Source organism: Sus scrofa, chromosome 8 (assembly GCF_000003025.6).
Source record: "Sus scrofa isolate TJ Tabasco breed Duroc chromosome 8, Sscrofa11.1, whole genome shotgun sequence".
Lineage (NCBI taxonomy): Eukaryota > Metazoa > Chordata > Mammalia > Artiodactyla > Suidae > Sus > Sus scrofa.
The window spans coordinates 128,795,430-128,816,479 of record NC_010450.4 but is presented as its reverse complement, the minus strand read 5'-3'; the positions used below and the strand labels follow the sequence as shown (position 1 = coordinate 128,816,479).

General features: G+C 35.6%; 1 protein-coding gene across 10 annotated transcripts in view; it reads left to right on the top strand.

Moving 5' to 3' along the window:
• CCSER1 (coiled-coil serine rich protein 1) overlaps positions 1-21,050 on the top strand; it is a 1,224,168-nt gene that overhangs the window by 136,854 nt on the left and 1,066,264 nt on the right. For all 10 annotated transcript variants that reach the window (XM_021100741.1, XM_021100737.1, XM_021100740.1 and 7 more), the window contains one exon: positions 13,926-15,290. In XM_021100741.1, coding sequence (XP_020956400.1) covers positions 13,967-15,290 — 1,324 coding nt within the window. In that variant the 5' untranslated portion in view covers positions 13,926-13,966. The remainder of the gene's footprint in view (positions 1-13,925; positions 15,291-21,050) is intronic.

The following is a 21,050-nucleotide window of genomic DNA, read 5'->3' as shown; positions in this document are numbered from 1 at the left end:
TCTCTTACTCTCTTTTGCTTCCTCTGTGCCTAAGGGAGAGTGTGGCTCTCATTTTTGAATTATCTGAACCCTTTGTGTATGTTAGAACAGTAGTATTTAGACTGTAGTACAGCTTCCCAGGGTCTCAGAAACTCCTCCTGGCCTACATAGACACAGATAGCTTTAAAGGAATTTATTTCTCAATCTTCAGTTACCAGGTGTGATTTTCCATAAAATTTCCTTGCTCGAGAAGCTTCTGAGCTTTGCCAGTTCATCTCCTTCACTTTGCCTTTCAGTCTCCCACTCTAAAAAAATAAAAAGGCAAACTTCTCACCTCTTCTGATTATTTCTAGGGTGCATTGCCCAGGATATCTAAGGTTTAATTCCTTAGGGAGTCCCTTGAGCACTTCCTAAGGAAATGTTGGGAGAGGTGGCATCTTACTTCGTAGTTGCCTTATGCCAAGTTGTTCTCCTCCTCCACCTTCCCTCTTCCTTTTCCTATCAGATCCCAGAAAAGAGTGAGGATATTGAATTGGGAGTATTAACAAGTTTATTTGATGATTTAAACCTTTTCCTTTTTTTCTGAAGAAGAATTTTCATTGGCTGGTTGGTTTGACCATGTGGATTGCTTTTTCCAAGTCGGTTGTAATTGCATACATTTACATATCTTTTCTTTATTCTGCTTGACAGCATTAATGAAAATGTATTTAAAGCATATACAGAGTATATTGCCCTCTGGAAAAATGCATCCTTTCCCATATTTCAACTAGTGGAAAAATTGTTAGTGTTTAACTTTTAAAGCGTGCTAAGGATCATATAGATTTTCAATTTAGGAAAAGTTTGAAATTATTGTGTGTGGTATTGTGAACAACATAAAATTGTTCAAGTAACCTCAGTGTAGAATACACTTGAATGGAAGGAAAGTAAAACGAGGGCAGAGATGATGAAGATTTCACACAGAATATTCATGTAGAACATTCAGATTTGTTACCTCTATCTTTTCTCATTTCTAGGCTAGCAGTGCAGTTGTTTTTCCTAAAGGTTTGTGGAGGGGTGTGATCCTACTCTATTTAGATACACACGTACCCACATGCACACTATCTTAACTTAGAGCTCACATAAAAGCAAAGACACCTTAGTAAGAAAAGATTCTAGAAAGGATGTTGCTTCAGTAGCTTTCCAATTCAAAGCATCAAATTCTTGAGGTAGATATATTTCTGTTTCAAATTCTTGAAATGAAAAGTTGGATTCACTTTATGTAATTTTGTAGTAATAAAAATCACTGGTATTCCCATCATGGCTCAGTGGTTAAGGAATCCAACTAGGAACCATGAGGTTGCAGATTTGATCCCTGGCCTCCCTCAGTGGGTTAAGGATCTGGCGTTGCCGTGAGCTGTGGTGTAGATCGCAGACACAGCTCGGATCCCGGATCCCGAGTCGCTGTGGCTGTGGCGTAGACCGGCGGCTACAGCTCTGATTAGACCCCTAGCCTGGGAACCTTCATATGCCGCCGGTGTGGCCCTAAAAAAGCAAAAAACAAAAAAACCAAAAACAAACAAAAATATCGCTTACGTTGATTGTGTGCTTCTTCTCTGTTGGACGCAGGTCTAAGCACTGAACACACACGAGAGCTCATTTAATTCTCATAATTGTTAATTCTGCTGTGGTAGGTACTGTTTACTTATTCATTTCACACATAGTGACACTAAGGCTGAGAGGGAGATTCAGTAGTCTGTTCAAAACGAATGTGTAGAAGCTAGAACTCAAAGCCAGAAATTGTGAATTTGGAAATTTAATGTGTGTATTATACAGGACAAAACCAGAATGAGATATTAATGTGTTGAGAAGAAAGCCAAATTTTTTGAGACATTCTGTAATTATTTATGATTAGTGTGTGCTGTGTGCTGTCTACACTACACGGTATCCTAATACCATTGTGTGGTTTCTCCATAAGCAAAGCAAGTGGGGCCTCCTGTAGTTTCTTCTTCCAAGTTCTGGAGAGCATTCTGGTTTTTTATAATATTCTTTCCTAATTCTTTTTAATCTTGGATGCCTGCTTCTTTCTTAGCAGATTTTATTGTGAATCACAAAATGTTCTTAGATCCTGCTTATGCCCTTGTTTAATATTCAGTCTTATTCCTGCACCTGTTAGCCTTAGGAAAGTCTGTGGGATGACATAACCATCTCTCTTCTTCTCTGCCCCCCTCCTCCTCCCTCCCTGTCTTTCTCTCTTGCTTTTGAACTCAACACAGCACATTCTTTGTTAGTGGATGCAGTTTTTTCTCTGCAGAATTAATATTCCTGTGACTTGTTTAACTCAAGCCATTTAAAACTCCTCTTGATTACCTAGTAGTGAACCTGTCCTTGGAATTCTAATGTGGAATACTAAGCGTCCCAATTACATATTCTTAGAGCATTAAGGATATTATTATTTAATATCTTATATTATTCTCACTCTGTTTTGTGCATTCAGGCAGAAATACATAACCTCAGAATTTTTAAAAAAAGTTTTTTTCATAATTTCAGAATTTGTCTTCAGCATCAAAAATACATGATTCAAATCTTAGCTTTACCTCTCAGACTCCATATTTGTGTTTCTGATAATAGTTATAGTCACCTAACAAAGTTATTGGGAGGACTAAAATGAAATAACAGGAGATCTCATTGTGGATCAGAGGAAATGAATCTGAGTAGCATCCATGAGGACACAGGTTCGATCCCTGGCCTTGCTCAGTGGGTTAAGGATCCAGTGTTGCCATGAGCTGTGGTATAGGTGACAGACGTGGTTCAGATGGCATGTTGCTGTGGCTATGGCATAGGCCGGCGGCTACAGCTCCTATTCGACCCCTAGCCTGTGAACCTCCATATGCTGCTGGTGCAGTCCTAAAAAGACAAAAAAAAAAAGAAAGAAATAACATATGTAACAAATTAAATATGAGGTCACCTCTTCCAGTGATTTGTGACTAAATTTTTTTTTAAAACACACATAAGCGAAACAAGGAAAATCTTACTATGTTACTATACCTTCTTGAAAAGTAAATTTTGTTTTAAAGTTATGCATGTGGTAACAGTCTTATATAGTGTCTTGAAAAGTAAATTTTGCTTTAAAGTTATGCATATGGTAACAGTCTTATATAGGTGTATCAAATGCTTACAGAACAAGAGTCTTTGTGTTTGGAATGAGGACTTTTCTCTGACAATGACAGTCTCTACCTTTGGATGAGTTAATTCTGTTATCAGGAACACTGAGCTCTATAAATATTAGTGCAGCTGTTTGTCTTTGATTGAGGTACTTAACCAATCTGGATTTCAGTTCCTTCTTCCTCAAAGAGAAGTACATCTTCCAAATGTAAAATTCTATGCAATAGTTATTCCCTAAGGCAGAGCTCCTTAAATGTTCCAAGATGCAAAATCTCCATCTAGTGGCAACTCAAGCCAGGCACATCACCCTTGCTACCAAGTACTACAGCTAGAACACTTCTGGCATAGGTCTTCTCTCCTGTTCTATCAAACTAACAGTATAGGACTCAGTATAAATTCAGTATCAGTCATTCCTTATAGTGGTCTTTGATGCAGGGACCTAGTCTCACAAGAGGATACCTTAGTTAATGTATTAATAAAGTCTCAGGGTTTTGTTTGTTTGTTTAAGAATAAAATAGGCTGAATTTATTATATCCATTTTATTGTAATATATGTTATATAATTCCTCCTAAAAATACATAAAATTTTAAGTTAAAGAGCAACATAGGGAATAAAATGTACTTTAACAAATCCGTTCATTATATTTTATGGATCTAGAGTAAATCTATTAATTGGTTTTCTACTAATTTAAAATTTATCTCAACATATCTGAAATAATTTCAATCTGATACTATATTATATCAGAGTATTTTATTATTAAAATATGTGCAGTATCGCTAATGCCTTTCCTCCCAGGTTCTAAAAACTATATCCCTCTTCTAATTCATGAATTATAAAAACCAGAATTTTAAATAATGAAAGTAAGAAAATATGAACATAATTTGGCCAAATTCAGTGGCTACATAAGCAAATATAGTATGAATAGAAGAAAAAAGCTTGCTGTCATATTTCTGCTTTATCTCATAATGAAAATATTGCATTCCTAGATGTGCTTTGACTCTTTTTTTTTTTTTTTATCAAATGCACTACAGCACTGCATCTGTTTGTGGCAAAAACATATAGGACACTATATTTATCGTCCTGTCTTTAGGACAGTACTGAATTCCTTTTCTAGGGCTGCACTTGTGGCACATGGAGGTTCCCAGGCTAGGGGTCGAATCGGAGCTGTAGCCACTGGCCTATGCCAGAGCCACAGCAACGCGGGATCCGAGCCGTGTCTGTGACCTATACCACAGCTCATGGCAACGCTGGATCCTTAACCCACTGAGCAAGGCAAAGGATGGAACCCGCAACCTCATGGTTCCTAGTTGGATTTGTTGACCACTGCGCCACAATGGGAACTCCCAAGTCAGTACTGAATCTTATTTGTTATTAACTTTGAACTAGAAATAATGATATTCAGAAGAACATTCTATTATCAGATGTGTGTGTATCCTACATTTCACAAATTGCACGCATATATTCTAATAGATTGAAGGGCCTCACTGAATTCGTCTGTTCAGTTCTCTAGTTTTGTGAATGGGGAAGGTAGATATGTATTTATTTTAGTATTTTGTGCAACATGTTATTGATGAATGTGACCACTATATACTGAGTTCAAAGTGAACACGGAAACAAAAGACAAATTTAAGATTTTGTTTTTAAAATGACTCTGGAAGAATTTGTACTTCATACCAACTGGGAATTGGTATATAATTTTTTTTCATTTTTTAAAGTTTTGTTGAAGTATAGTTGATTTACAAGGTGATAATTTCTTCTATACCACACACTGATTGAGTAGTAAGTATAGACACATACATTCATTTTCAGATTCTTTTCCCATATAGATCTTAACAGAATATTGGTAGAGTTCCCTTTGCTGTATAGCATGTCCCTGTTGGCCAGTCATTCTCTATACCATAGGGTGCATATGGCAATCCATCCCTCCCTGCTACCACCTGTCCCCTTTGGTACCCATGAGTTTGTTTTCCAAGAATGTAAGTCTATTTCTGTTCTGCATATAAGTTCATCCTTTTTGAAGATTCCACATATAAGTGATACCACCTGATGTTTGTCTCTCACTGTCTTACTTAGTATGAAAACTTCTGGGTCCATTCATGTTTCTACAAATGGTATTATTTCATTCTTTCTTTATGCCTGAGTAATATTCCATTGTATATATGTATCACATCTTCTTTATCCATTTGTCTGTCAGTGGACATTTATGTTGTTTCCATGTCTAGGATATTGTAAATAGTGCTGAGTGAACATTGGGGTACATGAATATTTTCAATACACATAATTATAAATGTCGAGTGTAGTAACCTTTAAATTTAAACTCCTCGAGCTCTCTTGTGGTGCATCAGGTTAAGCATCCAGCATTGTCACTGCAGCAGCTTGGGTTCCTGCTGTGGCTCAAGTTCAGTCTCTGGCTTGGGAATGTCCACATGCTGCAGATGCAGCCAAAAAAAAAAAAAAAAAATTCTTCTAACTTATATTCTGGTCTGTATTTCAGAAACTTCTTTATGTTCAGTTTTTGTTTTATTTTACATTGATAGATGATTCCCCTTATTTATATTTTTTTTTCCTGCGACCATGAGCTGTTCTGTGCTATATTGTAAAAACGAAAAAATTAAGTGAGAGATATTTGCAACATATAACAGGAACAAGATATGCTACCAGTTTTATATACTTTTGCACAAGTCATTTTCCTACAAAGCAACACATTATCTACTATTATTTCAGAAACAGAAAAAAAATTGGAGATTAAATACTGAATTTGAATTGATATATATGAATCTGAGTTTCCTTTAATATATGAATTTTTAAATAGTCTACATATAGAAGTTAAATTTGTATTTTTACAATTCTGATTATTGTTTCAAAATTTCAAGAGCTGGAGTCTTCCTTCAATTTAAAAGGCACTTTTTTTTTTTAAATAAGACAGTAATTGGGAAAAAAAATTTTAATTTGAAAATGTTCTTAGAGAATTTAATTCATTTACATAAAGGGCTTTGATGTTTTTAATAACTAACTGCTCAATAAATCTTACATTGGTTTTGAAAGTTACAAAGAAAAAAAAAAAAAAAGACTTTATTGTTAAAAAGGAAGATCTTCTGCACCCTCTGCTGGTATGTCCACACAACTGCAGGTTATTTATTATAAACTTGGTCATTTCCATATTAGTAAAAAATACAAATAGAATATAAGGCAAATCCAGTGATTTTAACATTTCATAGACAAATAAACTGTTTTAAATGTCTGAATGAAGCATGCATTTAAACTAAGGAAATATAAACTGACTTGTTCAGTTAGTTTACTAGACCTGGAAAAAGTATGTAATGACATTAATTTATTATTATTATTAAAAGTTATAATGTCATATGTATCCGAATCATATAACTCAAATTTATTAGCCAACTGTATAATCCATGGTGGTTTAATGTTTGTATTATGGAAATACAAAACATTAAAAAGATTATGAAAAGTCTGGAATAAATCATTTGTGTTTGAACAACATTTACATGGATTAATATCTTACCTACAAAGCAACATATTGTCTACTATTATTTCAGAAACAGTGAGAAAAAACATTAGAAATTAAATACTTAATTTGAATTGATATATATGAATCTGACTTTCCTTTAATGTATGTCTTTTTATATAGTCTACATATAAAAGTGAAAATAAACTCTTATTTTTACAATTCTAATTATTGTTGCAAACTTTCAGGAGTTGGAATCTTCCTTCAACATTTAGATTAATTATCATATATTAAAGGAATAATGAGTTTTTTTTAAAAAGATGGAAATAGCTTTCAATAGTGAAACTTAAATAGAATTTGAGCTTTTTAGAAAAGTGAGTTTCAATTTATAAACATACATTTTGGACTGATGTTCACATACAATATGAATTTTTTTGTAAAAAAATCTAGATTCATGAAAAATACAAAGTCTTTATATGAATGTAAGGATTCTTAGCATTTCCATAGGTCTTATTTATTTAAATATTTTGTGTTAAAATATGAAAGATCTGGAGAGATTATTAAAACACTCAGAATTGATTTTTTTTTTTGTCCACACCGAGGTGTGTGGAAATTCCAGCGCCAGGGATTGAACCTGTGCTACAGCTGCAACCTGAGCCACAGCAGTGATAACACCAGATCCTTAACCCACTGTGCCACAAGGGAACTCCCAGATTGATTTTTATCTATTGTCAAATTATTTCTATTAGGAAAAAAATAACATTTCTCACATGCTTATTCTCTTTCAGAGGTAGCTAATATTATTGATTTTGGTGTACCCTTCAAGTCACTTTTAACACATTTATATGACTGTAAACTTTAGCATTATGTAATTTTGATAGGCCGTATGTCTTTTTACTATCTTAATTTTAATTCTGTTTTAATTATAAAAGTAATTCACGAATTCATTTTCATTTTTAAATCTTCATATTACAGGTAGCATCCCCACTGATGACAACCCCCAATACCAAGGCCCTCTTGGAGGATAATTCCTGTTCACCCTTTTACACTTCTTTTTCTTTCGCTACTGACTTCCATCTACTCTCTGGCCAAAATCCATTCTTTCCTTCTATGTTTCTCTTCTCCCTCTGTTGACTCTTTTGATCACTAAAGATCTAAGATTTTATCTGGCTGGGTCTCAAGATTACATGCCTTTCTAAGTATGTATCATGGTCCCCATCCTTCTTTTAATTCAAACAAGGAATTCTCTGCTTCCTTAAATCCTGCTAGAATAATTTGAAATGTATTCCCCCTCCCTGTTGTAAGATTTCCCATTATCATGCACTCTCTTTCTCTTTTAACTAGATTGATTTATTGATTTATAGATCCAGTCAGAAGCAGTCTATTTCTGCTTACATAACCATTTTTAGAGTCAAATCATTTTAATATAGTCAAGCATTTCTGATATAAGCAATTATTGTTTGTATTTTCTTGTTTATTTATTGAAAAATAACTTAGTGTACTCCATGTGACTAAAATATATGCAAATTTAACACACTGTTAATTAAATATATCCAATGAATTGTATGATTTCTAACTCTGGCTGCCTTTGGTGACATTCTCATTCTCTTCCCTGTGACCAGTCAGTAACCGACTGGGTCCTGAGCAATCATCCTTTCAGTGTATCTCGTATCGTCCTCACTGACCCTGCTGGTTGAAGTGGCCCTTGTCAGTATGTGCGAGTGATTTATTTGTTAAAAAGTCTCCATTATTTCCCCATTCATTTACAAGAAAATGATAAAATGTTTTGGAAATACATTTAAAGATAAACTACACTATAGGTAAAGTAAAATTGGGAGTATGCAATTAATAGATACATGCTACTATATATAAAATAGATACTCAACAAGGATTTGCTGTATAATACAAGGAGCAAATTTCAGTATCTTGCAACAATCTATAATGGAAAATAATATGAAAAAGTGTATAATTCAATTATTTTGCTATATGCCTGAAACTAGCACAGTACTGTAAATCAGCTGTACTTCAATTTAAAAAGAAAAAAAGGATATTGAGTTGTAAATTGCATGAGTTTAGTAATAGAAAGAGCCTATCCTGGAGGGTTTCCAGCTAAGGCTAACAGCTATCAGGTGTGAACCTCATTAAAATCTGCACCAAAATGATTAGATAAGCCTGTCTGGAAACGTCTTCAAGCTATTATCTACTTAATTTTGGTAAAAATTGATCAAAGTTGGAATTGTTGGTGGCTCAGTTGGTTAAGGATCCAGGGTTGTCGGTTACTGCTGGGGCGTGGGTTCAATCCCTGGTGCTGGCAACTTCTACATGCCATGGGCATGGCCAAAAAAATTGATCAATGTCCTTTGATATGTTTACTTAATGTTGAAACTTGTTACCTAGTTTAATTTTCACCATGAATCTTTTTAGTGTGGTCATTTAGGTACTACCTGGTTACTTTCTGATATCTTTTCTGAGAAAGAGTAGACCTGGGACTGGATTTGACATATGCAACATTCGCCACAAACTCTTCAAATATTGGCCATTGTTTTAACATTCCAATAAAAATTTATACCTTCGGGTTATCATAGGAACTAGAATACTCAATTAATATACTTCCCCTTTTAGGAGTTTTAGGTGATTTTTAAATAGAGTGGTATAGATTTTGATAAGTAGCTAGTTTTCATAATCACTCTACGTGCTGTGCCATCAGGCACTGCTTGCTCGAATGTATTTCATTAGAAAAGGAAGAAAGTGCAAATTTACTCTGTACCAAGCAGTTTTAAGTTTCTCTCTGATATTGCACTTCCAAATCCTTAAAGAAAATCACTATAAAGTAATTATTGTCTTTGATCTAGCTCGTGCTGCTAGTAAGTGGCAGAGCTTGGATTTGAAACCAGAAAAAAATTATATGCTGATTGCATGTCTGTATCAAAGACCTTTTTTGTTTTAGCCTTGCTGTTGCAATAGTATACCACCAGTTTGGGGAGAGAGACAAATAAGGATATTTAACACTATCTCAGATGTGGGATATCACATGATTCTATCGTCTTTGACTCATAGTGAAAAACTATGAATACTCTCTACATTATAGGAAAATAGAAAAATGACAAGAAATAAAAAATGAAGGTGTTTTGTTCTCTTTATACTGCTTGCACAGATAGACATACATATGTGTGCATATGGTAATCAGCTTCGAAGATGAGAGCTATGAAACCCTGCAAAGTTATTTTATGCTTTTGATTAATATCTTTGGAATTATGGAGACAAGTATAATTTATTCAGTATACCTCACTACTTGAGTGTATTTAACTTTGACTCTAATTTTTTCTTCCTTTCTTTCTATGTTTCTCTTCTCCCTCTGTTGTCCCTCCCTCCCTTCCTTCCTTCCTCCTTCCTTCCTTCCTTCCTTCCTTCCCTCCTTCCTTCCTTCTTTCCTTCTTTCCTTCTTTCTTTGCCTTTTAGGGCCATATTCATGGCATATGGATGTTCCTAGGCTAGGGGTCAAATCAGAGCCATGGCTGCCACCCTATGCCACAGCCACAGCAACCCAGGATCCGAACCACTTCTGCGACCTACACCACAGCTCATGGCAACCCTGGATCATTTAACCCACTGAGGGAGGCCAGGGATGGAACCCACTTCCTCATGGATACTAGTTGTATTCATTTCCGTTGCACCACAACAGGAACTCCCTAAGTTTAAATAGATCACATTTTAATGATTCCTGTAATCTCTTTAACTAGAATCCATATTTTTCTTAACCATGCCAATTAAGAAATTTGGCTCTAATTGTATTCAGAATAGATCTAGTACATAATGCTGTGGTCTATTACGGGTAATGATAGTGTTTGCTAACGTTGTAGAGATTATGGAATAAAGTACTTTCTGGGAGCTTTTTGTTAAATCGTGGTGCTTAAGAACTAAGGATACTATTTCTTCCATCAAGAGTAGACTGAGTTTCACACCTCTTCTAACAATCAGTATGCATCTGGGGAGGTAGTATTGTCAATAAGTCAGTGTAACTTGTTTATTTTAACAGCATTAGAAGTGTAAATAGAAGACACTCTTCTTACATAAGTAATTTGTTTTTCCAAAGAAAGTATTTATGTTAATAAGGGTCCCTGGACAATGGGCAGGTCTAGTTCAACCTGTATGTTTTAGGACCTATTATGATTAAAGTGACTATGACCTCTGAACCAGAAAACATTAGGTAAAAATTGAGAAAATGTATCTTATCTGATTTGGAAATTTATAAAAATGACGAAAATATACACAGGATTTGCTGTGGAAATTGTTATAATGAATTTATAATAAAAATAAAATTGTGTTGTAATGTATTTCTTCCATGAATAAGTTTGATTATGTGATATATTGTTATTGAACTTGTTAGCATTGTTTTTAAATGTTAGCAAATTTTATATAATTGAATATTACAGTTTGAAAGGCTTTCAATTAACTTGTGGCTCTAAAAGTTGTAATTCAACATAATTAACCTCAAAATTGTAGCATTTATTTTTGATAGTGAGACAAAATATGTTTGTTTGAAATACTAACATGTTCAAGTTAGAACTTCATCTTATGAAATCCATTTACTCTACAGTGTATTCGGCACTCTGGTCTCAAAGCAAAGCAATAAAGGCCTTTGCCTTTAGGAAGCTTAAGGTAAAATTGTAAAGTCAGATAAATAAACAGATGTTTACAATGCAAGGTAATGTGTGAGGACATGTAACGGAGTACTAAGTCCAAAATGGAAGAGAGTGGGAAAGGGGGTCCTAGGGGCAACTGGAAGGGGCCGTGCTGTGGAGTAGGAATTTTACCACATCACAGTTACTGGAAGAGCATTCCAAGACCTGGACCCATGTCTGCTGAGGCCTTAATGGTCCAAGGGAACAGAAAGTGGCACGTAGTAATCAGTGCAATCTAGAGAATGAAATATGAGGAGAGGAATAAAGAATCTGAAGACATAGAGAAAGACAAACTCTAGAGAGTCTTTCTAAAGAACATGGATAACTCCAGCCTATAGATTGGAATTTTGTCTTTCTCTCATTTAGTGGGAATAAAGAACTTCATTTAAAAGACTCTGCAGATAAAGTGAAACATAAGTTTTTAATCTCTCATAGATTTTTTATCTACTCCATGTCATCCCAGTCAATGTATAAATATTTCTTTGCACCTATGATGTTTTTTACTTAAAGAAATTAGGACAGATGTATTGGTAGCAGAAATGTATTATAAATGGAAGTCTAGCTGTTTTCATTGAGAATATAGGAAGAGGTATATTTACCATAATTCTTTTTTCCTGAATTTTTTCCATTCGTTAAATTATTTGAATACTTGCCTAAGAAATATAGGGTTTATTCATTCTTTTATCTTCAAAAGCTGATACAAATGTAAGAAAAACTGAAGAAAAGACAAGAAATATTTCAATATACCTAAATTCTGGAGATATTTCAACAATAATGCAACTATCTTTATGTTAATGCATTGAAGGCCATAGGTTCACCACCAGATGCAAATCTTTGTGGTTGATAATGCCCTAATTAGAGCAAAATTATTCAGTGGGCAGTGAATGGAAATAACTCTTGCATATAAATTTTAAAAAATCACAGTTAAGAATGATGTTAATTAAAGCATTATTAAAGAATGAAATCGTAAACAGAATTATATTATTTTTTACTTCCCTTTCAGAACATCAAAGCTGGGAGGAAAATGAGATAGTTTTAAATATACTTATTTACATTTTAAGCTCTCTTCAGCCAAAGCCTTACAAGCATATTTAAATGTCTTAGAAGTGGTTCACGTATAGTTTGATTTAAATCCAAATTCAGTGAATGCAATTGAGGATCATCCAATAAAAATCATAGATTGCAAATCAATTTTATATCATTTAGAACAAAATATGAAATATTTAAGGATACATATCTGAAAGAGAAAATATATTCCTTTTTGTCATACCCTTCTTCCAGGACATGGCAATATTGTACTTGGTCAATCTCAATATATCTGTAAGGATGAAAAAATGGGGGGCTTGTCATTTTATCTGGTATTAGTTATTATTATATAGTTTTGGTTACCATGAACAACAAAATGAAACAGTACGATTCAAGTTGACAAAGGGAAGTGGGCACATTATAGTTTAGCAATTAAGTGAAATTTAGAAACAGAGCAAGACAAAACAATGTAGGAAGCAAATCATGGCCCATTATAAAAACCAGTGAAAACTGGAGTCACCACAGTAGAAAGATCTACCCTACAACTGGGAGTTTCTGAAGTGGAAACACACATGGGTCTTCAGCAGCATTAGCTCCTGGCTCTTCACTCGAGTGAAATGAGTATATATCACGCTGATTGTGAACTGACTCTGTGGTTAAATAAGCCTTAGTTTCTTAGTCCTCCTTTACCACATATCAGCTGAGTGACAGGCAACTTACCTTTCTGCTATAAAATGCCCATAATAATACTGTCTCCTATAGTTATGAGCATTAAAAGAGATAACCCGTTTAATGTACCTGGTACGTCACAGTTAATGAACTGTAGCTGTCACCTTCCCTCCTCTTCCCTTTCCTTTGTCTTCATCATGAGTACCCTGACATTAATATGGTTCATAAATTTTCTGTTCTCCTGCTTCTCTCTGTCTGTCGTCTCACTTGTCTCAGCTTTCATTCATCTTGTCTTCAACACATAGCTGTGATTTCCGCATAACTTTATCTTGTTCATAACTCTATATCCTTTAGGATGTGATTTACTTTCCTCTACCAGTGATCTGTTTCTAAATTTCTTAGATCAGACTCCAAGGTTAAGAACCTGTCCTCACTGGTCTTTCTCGGAGTGGAGATTCTAGGGTCAGGTCACACCTTAGTCTAGTCTGTGATTCTGTTAGGCTGAGGTCAGTTACTTGTTGAGTTCCGTGGTATGCCTGGTGCTGGCTAGGCGAGGTGAGACATTTTACCAGAAGGCAAAGATTATGGCTGTCACATGCCTACGGAGTCTAATCAAGTAAACAAAGAAAGTTAAACAATTTACCAAATAATAGAATGCATGTGAGTAGTAAGGCTGGGTCTTCAATAATGATCTTGCATTTCCCAATACATCACTCTTTTGAATAAACTTTCAGTACTCTTGGTCATCTTAAAGTGTTTGTACCATTATAAAATTTCTATACAAATTCTTGGATATTTTGCTACATAGAAATTCTGAAAATTCCTTAAGTCTCAGATATTTACTGTTTATTATTTTAGTATGAGCCAGATTCTATGTCATGAATGAAAAACCAGTGATTTTTTTGAAATGTCTCATTTATAATTAAATTGTAGTAACCTGTTCTATTTGTTTTAACTTTTCTCAGGCTGTGAAGTTGGCTATCACAGTGCGAGCCTTGGAGTCCCAATGGGGGACTCTGGATCAAGAAGGTCTACCCTGGTCTCCCGGTTGCCAATATTCAGAAGGAGTATTAGCAGGAAACATGATTCTCTTCCTTCCTCACCCTCCTCCAGTAACACCGTTGGTGTCCACAGTTCCTCTCCTTCCAGCACTAACTCAAGCTCAGGTAGTACAGGTAAACGCAGGAGCATCTTCCGTACTCCTTCCATCAGCTTCCATCACAAGAAGGGAGGTGAACCCAAGCAAGAACCTACCAACCAGACCCTTAGTATTTCGAATGGTGCTCAGCCTGGTCACAGCAGTATGCAAAAACTGAGTTTGGAAGAACACATTAAAACCAGGGGAAGACATTCTGTTGGTTTTAGCAGTTCACGAAACAAGAAGATAACGAGATCTTTGACGGAGGATTTTGAAAGGGAAAAGGAGCACTCGACTAATAAGAATGTCTTTATAAACTGCCTCAGTTCTGGCAAAAGCGAGGGGGATGATTCTGGATTCACAGAAGAACAAACTCGCCGTTCTGTTAAGCAATCAACAAAGAAGCTTCTTACTAAATCTTTTTCATCCCACTATAAATTTTCTAAGCCTGTTCCACAGAGCCAATCCATTTCGTTGGTACAACAATCTGAATTCTCACTGGAAATTACGCAGTACCAAGAGAGGGAACCTGTATTGGTAAGAGCTTCTCCATCTTGTTCTGTGGATGTAACAGAACGGGCGGGAAGCTCTTTGCAATCTCCGTTGCTTTCTGCTGATCTTACTACAGCTCAGACTCCTTCAGAGTTCTTAGCCTTGACTGAAGATTCTGTGTCTGAAGCAGACGCATTTCCTCAAAGTGGAAGCATGGCATCTCACTGTGACAACTTTGGCCGCAATGATTCTACCTCTCAGATTTCTCCCAGTCCTGCTGCTGTTACAAAGACAACAATAGACCTTATGGGAACTGTTCCCTGTGCAATTATATCTCCTGGAAAATACAGGTTAGAAGGCCGATGTAGCACTGAACCTAATTCCTTACCAGAAACCTCTGCTGCTAATCAGAAGGAAGTGTTATTGCAAATCACTGAACTACCTGTTATGAATGGGAGAGACTCAGAGACGCACCTGTCAGCAGATACAAAAAGAGGAGAGCATATGGTGATACAAAATGGTGAAACAATGTTGGCAACAAGCTCCCCAAAGAAACTTGGATTTTATGAGCAACATAAAGCAATAGCTGAGCGTGTTAAAGGGATCCATCCTATTTCAGATTCAAGGATAATACCCTCTTCTGGTGATCGTCATATTTTTAACAAAACGTCATGTGGATATGATGCAAATCCTGCCAAAGGTATGCTGATTTTCTCTATAGGATAAATGATATGAATTATAATTTTCATTATAAGTTATTAAATTTTCTTGTTCCATCTCATGAATGAAAAGTACATTTACTTAGTTTTCACTCTAATAGTCTTTCCTATTTGTAGTTTGAATTTATGATTTATAATTCTTTTCCTATTTATAATTTTAAATCATTTCTCTGTTTAAGCTAACTTCAGTTCTATCATGCTGGAAATGTAATTCAGCCATATTACTCATTTTTCTTAGTTGCGTTATCCAGACTCTGACCTTCTAAAGAAAGCAGAAAGAAGTTAATTTTAATTGCAATGAAGCTTTATCTAAAATAAAGATTTTTGTTTTACAGTTCATGATATAGTATTTCTATTTCTTAGTTAAACAATAGACATATTCTGGCCAAAATCATTGTAAAAGAAATTTGTATAATTTAAATTCTATTTCCTATTTTAGCAAAGCTTTTATTATTAAATAGGACCCATGTTTTTGCACAAAAAGGGGAGGGAAGGTTGATTTACTCTAGTCTGTTATTGAATAGAAAACTTTGTTTTAATGTAAAATTTAGTTCAAGAGAATTGTTGAGGATATACCACCAACTGGGATGATTTGACCTTTTTTATGCTTTTTCCGTTACTGTGATTATTACTGCCACAGCTGCTGCTTTTACTACTGCCAACACTAACTGTTTTCCCAACCTTATGGCCCATTTACTGTTCTCTACCTTTTAGATACATTAATGTATTGTATCTGGAAGTGATTGAAATCTTTACCATTATTGTAATTCATTCTGCAGGAAGATGATTGGAGCACAGATAGGTTAAGTAATGTTTCCAAAGTCACAAAGTTAGTGAGTACTTTTTAGGATACAAGCCCCATGAGGTAGTCACTCTTATGTTCCCTATTTGACACATGAGAAAACTGAGACCAAAGGATCATATAGCCAGTAAGTAGCATAGCCAAATTATAATTATCTCAATCCAAAGATCAGGCTCTTCTTTTTTTTTTTTTTTTTGTCTTTTGTCTTTTTGTTGTTGTTGTTGCTGTTGCTATTTCTTGGGCCGCTCCCGCGGCATATGGAGGTTCCCAGGCTAGGGGTCCAATCGGAGCTGTAGCCACCGGCCTACGCCAGAGCCACAGCAACGCAGGATCCGAGCCGCGTCTGCAACCTACACCACAGCTCATGGCAACGCCGGATCGTTAACCCACTGAGCAAGGGCAGGGACCGAACCCGCAACCTCATGGTTCCTAGTCGGATTCGTTAACCACTGCGCCACGACGGGAACTCCCAAAGATCAGGCTCTTGATGAATTGGCTGTGGTACATGTCATGAACCAAGCTTTTTTTTTTTTTCTTTTTTTTGCTTTTTAGGGCTGCACCCACAGAATATGGAGGTTCCCAGGCCAGGGGTCAAATCTGAGCTGTACTGCTGGCCTACGCCAGAGCCACAGCAACTCAGGGTCCCAACCATGTCTTTAACCTACACCACAGCTTATGGCAATGCCAGATCCCTAACCCACTGAATAACGCCAGGGATTGAACCTACTTCCTCATGGGTGGTAGTCAGATTCGTTAACCAGTGAGCCACTACGGGAACTCCCCCAGGCTCTTTCTAAAACAATCAGGCTCTTTCCAGAATGTTAAGCATTATACTAAAATATTAAATAAAATTTATAATGTCAAATTATATATTATGTACTGTCAAGAATCATAAGTTTATCTCACTTGCCTAACTAGTCTCTCTCCATGAATATAGCAATTTTAAAGTTTTAAATATATACGAACTAATTTTCCAACTGTCAATATTTTTTCACATTTAATACAAGATCACTTTTATGCATCTGCCTGCTTTTAAATTTTTTTGATCTTGGTAGCCTTGTTTCTCTTTTTGAATTTAGTTATATCTGCTCAATCCTTTAACTATAGTATAATTATAAGAATGATGATACTGATATCATCATGCATGTGCTATTTTATTTAAAATTAACCAAAAATTTATGTGGAATTTATTAATAATCAAGGTTTAGGATTAAGTTAAATAACCTCATGAAATCATATTGTTAGCAAATAATGGCCCTCAGATTGAAATGTAGGCAGTTTTTAAAAGCAATAGCACATAAAAAGGTAATTTTCCTGATCATATCTGATTCTTATTTAGAAGTGATAACTTGCCTCAATGTCAAACTGAATGCAGTAAATATTTCTCTCTGTGGAAACTAGGAAATAACAGTATTATCGTCCTGATTTTAATCTGTTGACTGAGATCCTAACTGCAAGCCTTTTAACACATTAATTTCACTGAATTTGACACCATGATGCCTTTTCCTGGATATTAGGTGATTATTCATATTATCTACAACTTGTAAAATAGAAAGAGAAAAGCAAATAATCTGGTAATGTCAACAAGGAAAAGTAGGCTGCATACTATCCTCTGTTTTTATCAGTAGGAGGTACTCATCTGCTCTTCATAAGGATTTTGTAATTTGGAAGTTTAAAGGCTTTAAAGCCACTTAGAAAGATGTATTTTATGCAAGAAAGATTTACTAAATTCCACGATACTAAGTTTATTCTGTATTTATTATGAAATATGTTTAAGCTAGCAGTTAATATACATCTGAACGTGTTAGGTGTACACTAATGTCAGGGTTATTAATGGACCGTTGAGCTCTCTGGCAATTTAACTTTTATTCATTGGCTTAAAAAGTTAATAAAAAGAACTGCCATATGTTGGCCTAACAAGTTTTAGCCCAAAGTCTTTAAACTAGTAGATGAGCCCAAACAGAACCATTTTTCATTCATTCATTTGACAAATATTTTTTGGTACTGTTTTACCAATGGACACATAGCAGTGAACAAAATAGGTATAAATTCCTCCCTTCATGAAGCTTACTTTCCACTGGGAATATTCCTGCAATTAACGTAAAAATAAATCAATGTCAGATGGAACTGCTGAGGATGAGTATAAAGCACAATAAAGGATTGGGAAGTAGGGCGTGGATTATACCTTACATATTGCGGTATAATTGACAAATAAAATTGTATATTTAAAGTGAACAGAGTGATGGTTTGATAGAAGGATACATTGTGCATGGATCCTCCCTGTCTAGTTAATTAACACATCTATTACCTTACATTTTTACTTTTTTTTTTTTTTTGAGAAACTTAAGTTCTACTCTCTTAGCAAATTTCAATCATGCAGTACAGTGTCATCAGCTATAGTCATCTTTTTATACACTAGATCCTCAGATCCTATTTATCTTCTTACTTGAAAGTGTGAACCCTTTTACCAACTTCTATTTCCCCCACCTCCCAGCCTCTGGCAACCACCTGTCTACTCTGTTTCTGTTAAATTTTTTAAAAAAGATTCCATATATAAATGATTCCTTGCAGTGCTGGTCCTTCTCTCTCTGGTTTGTTTCACTTAGTATGTCTTGGAGATTCATTCATGTTGTCATGGATGATAGGATTTCCTTCTTTTTTAAGAATGAGTAATATTCCACTGCGTGTAGATATTACATCTTCTTTATCCATTCGTCTGTTTTCCCTACTTAGATTGTATCCATACCTCTGCCGTGTGCCTACTGCTGCTGTGAACATGAGCATGCAGATACCTCTTTAAGACAGTGATTCTGTTGCCTCTGAAGGTATACCCAGAAGTGAGATTGGTGGATCATATGGTAGCTCTGTTTTTAATTTTACTCCATACTGTTTTCCAAAGTGACTGCACCAGTTTTCCGTTCCCATGGATAGTGCACAGATGTTCCCTTTCTTCCACGTCCTCAACAACATTTGCTCTTTGTTGACTTTTTGATGATAACCATCCTATCAAAGTTGAGGTAATATCTCATTGTGATTTTGATTTGCATTTCCTGAACGATTAGGGATGCTGAGCTCCTTCTCATGTACCTGTTGACCATTTGTATGTTTTAGTAGGGAAAAAAAATTGTTTGTTTAGATCCTTTGCACATTTTAAATTTTAAGTTTTTTTTTTTTTTTTTTTTGCGATTGAGTTGTGTAAATTTCTCATATACTTCATATATTAACCCCTTGTAGGGTTATGGTTTGCAAATATTTTATCCTATTCAATAGGTTGTCTTCATTTTTGTAATTGTTTGATTTTTTTGTGCAGAAGCTTTTTAGCTTGAAGCAGTCCTATTTGTTTCTTTTTGCTTTTGATATCAGAAAAAAAAATCATTCCCAAGGTCATTGCCAAAGACTTCAACCACATGTTTACTTCTAGGAGGTTTACATTTTCTGATCTTTTTTTTTTTTTTAATCTTTTTAGGGCCTCACCTGTGGCTTATGGAGGTTCCCAGGCTAGGGGTCAAATCAGAGCTATAGCTGCTGGCCTGTGCCACAGCCACAGCAACACCAGCTCCAAACCGCATATGCGATGTACATCATAGCTCACGGCATTGCCGGATCCTTAACCCACTGAGCAGGGCCAGGAGTAGAACATGTGTCCTCATAGATGCTAGTCAGATTCATTTCTCCTGAGCCATGACGGGAACTCCACATTTTCTAATCTTAACTTTCAAGTCGTTAATCCATTTCAAGTTGATTTTGGTGTGTGGTATAAAATAACGTCCCAGTTTCATCCTTTTGCACACGACTGTCCAGTTTTCTCAATACCACCTGTAGAAGAGACTTTTTTCCCCCCTTTTTGGCCATACCCATGGCATGTGGAAGTTTCCGGGCCAGGGATCAAACCCATGCCACAGCTGTAACCAGAGCAGAGCCCCAGCAGTAACAATGCTGGATCCTTAACCCACTGCACCACAAGGAAACACCTATGTATGGTTTACTTCTTGGCTCTCTGTTCTATTCCATTGACCTATGTGTCTTTTTTAATCCTAGTGCCATGGTATTTTGATTACGATAGTGTTGTGATATAGTTTGAAATCAGGAGGTGTGATGCCTCCAGTTTTGCTTTTGCTTTTCTTTCTCAAGATTGCTTAGGCTATTTGGGGCCTTCTGTTGTTGCATACAGATTTCTGGCTTTTTTTTCTGTTTCTATGAAAAAGGTCGTAGTAATTTTGATAGGGATTACATTGAATCTGTAGATTCTGCTGGCAGTGAGAACTCTTAAACAATATTTATTATTACAATTTGTGAGCATAAAATATCTTGTATTTGTTTGTATTATCTTCATTTTCTTACAGTCAGTAGCTTTTATAGTTTTCAGTATAGAGATTTTTCACCTCCTGGGTTAAATTTATTCCTAATTGTTTTTATTTTTTTGTGATGCAATTGTAAATAGGATTGTTTTCTTAATTTCCCTTTATGGTAGTTCCTTGTTTTTAGTTTGCATTTTTAAGTGTGGTGAATAGGGTATTCCTCAAGGTAACATATTAGCAAAAATTAGGGAGTAAGCCATGCAGATATTTGAGAGGAGCGTATCAGAGCAACGGCCTTGGGGTAAAAATGCTGGGGCTGCTGCATGCTCGTGATGTTCTAGAAACAGCAAGAGGTCCAGTGTGCTAGACACAGAGTAAATGAGGTGGGGAAAGCAGTAGAAATGAGGTTAGTAGAAATGAGGTTAGAGAGATGAACAGGTGAGTGATGGGGAGGCTCCCAGTGTGGGCTCATATCATGAGGAACCAGGTAAGCCACTGGAAAAACATCAGCTTTATGACTGAGCAATTGTGATCAATCTCATGTTTTAAGTGTATCATTCTGGTAACCATGTAGAAATAGATTATGTGTTGATTGAGGAGAGGCAGGTGGTAGAAGGCAGAGGCAGGAGACTCTTAGGAAG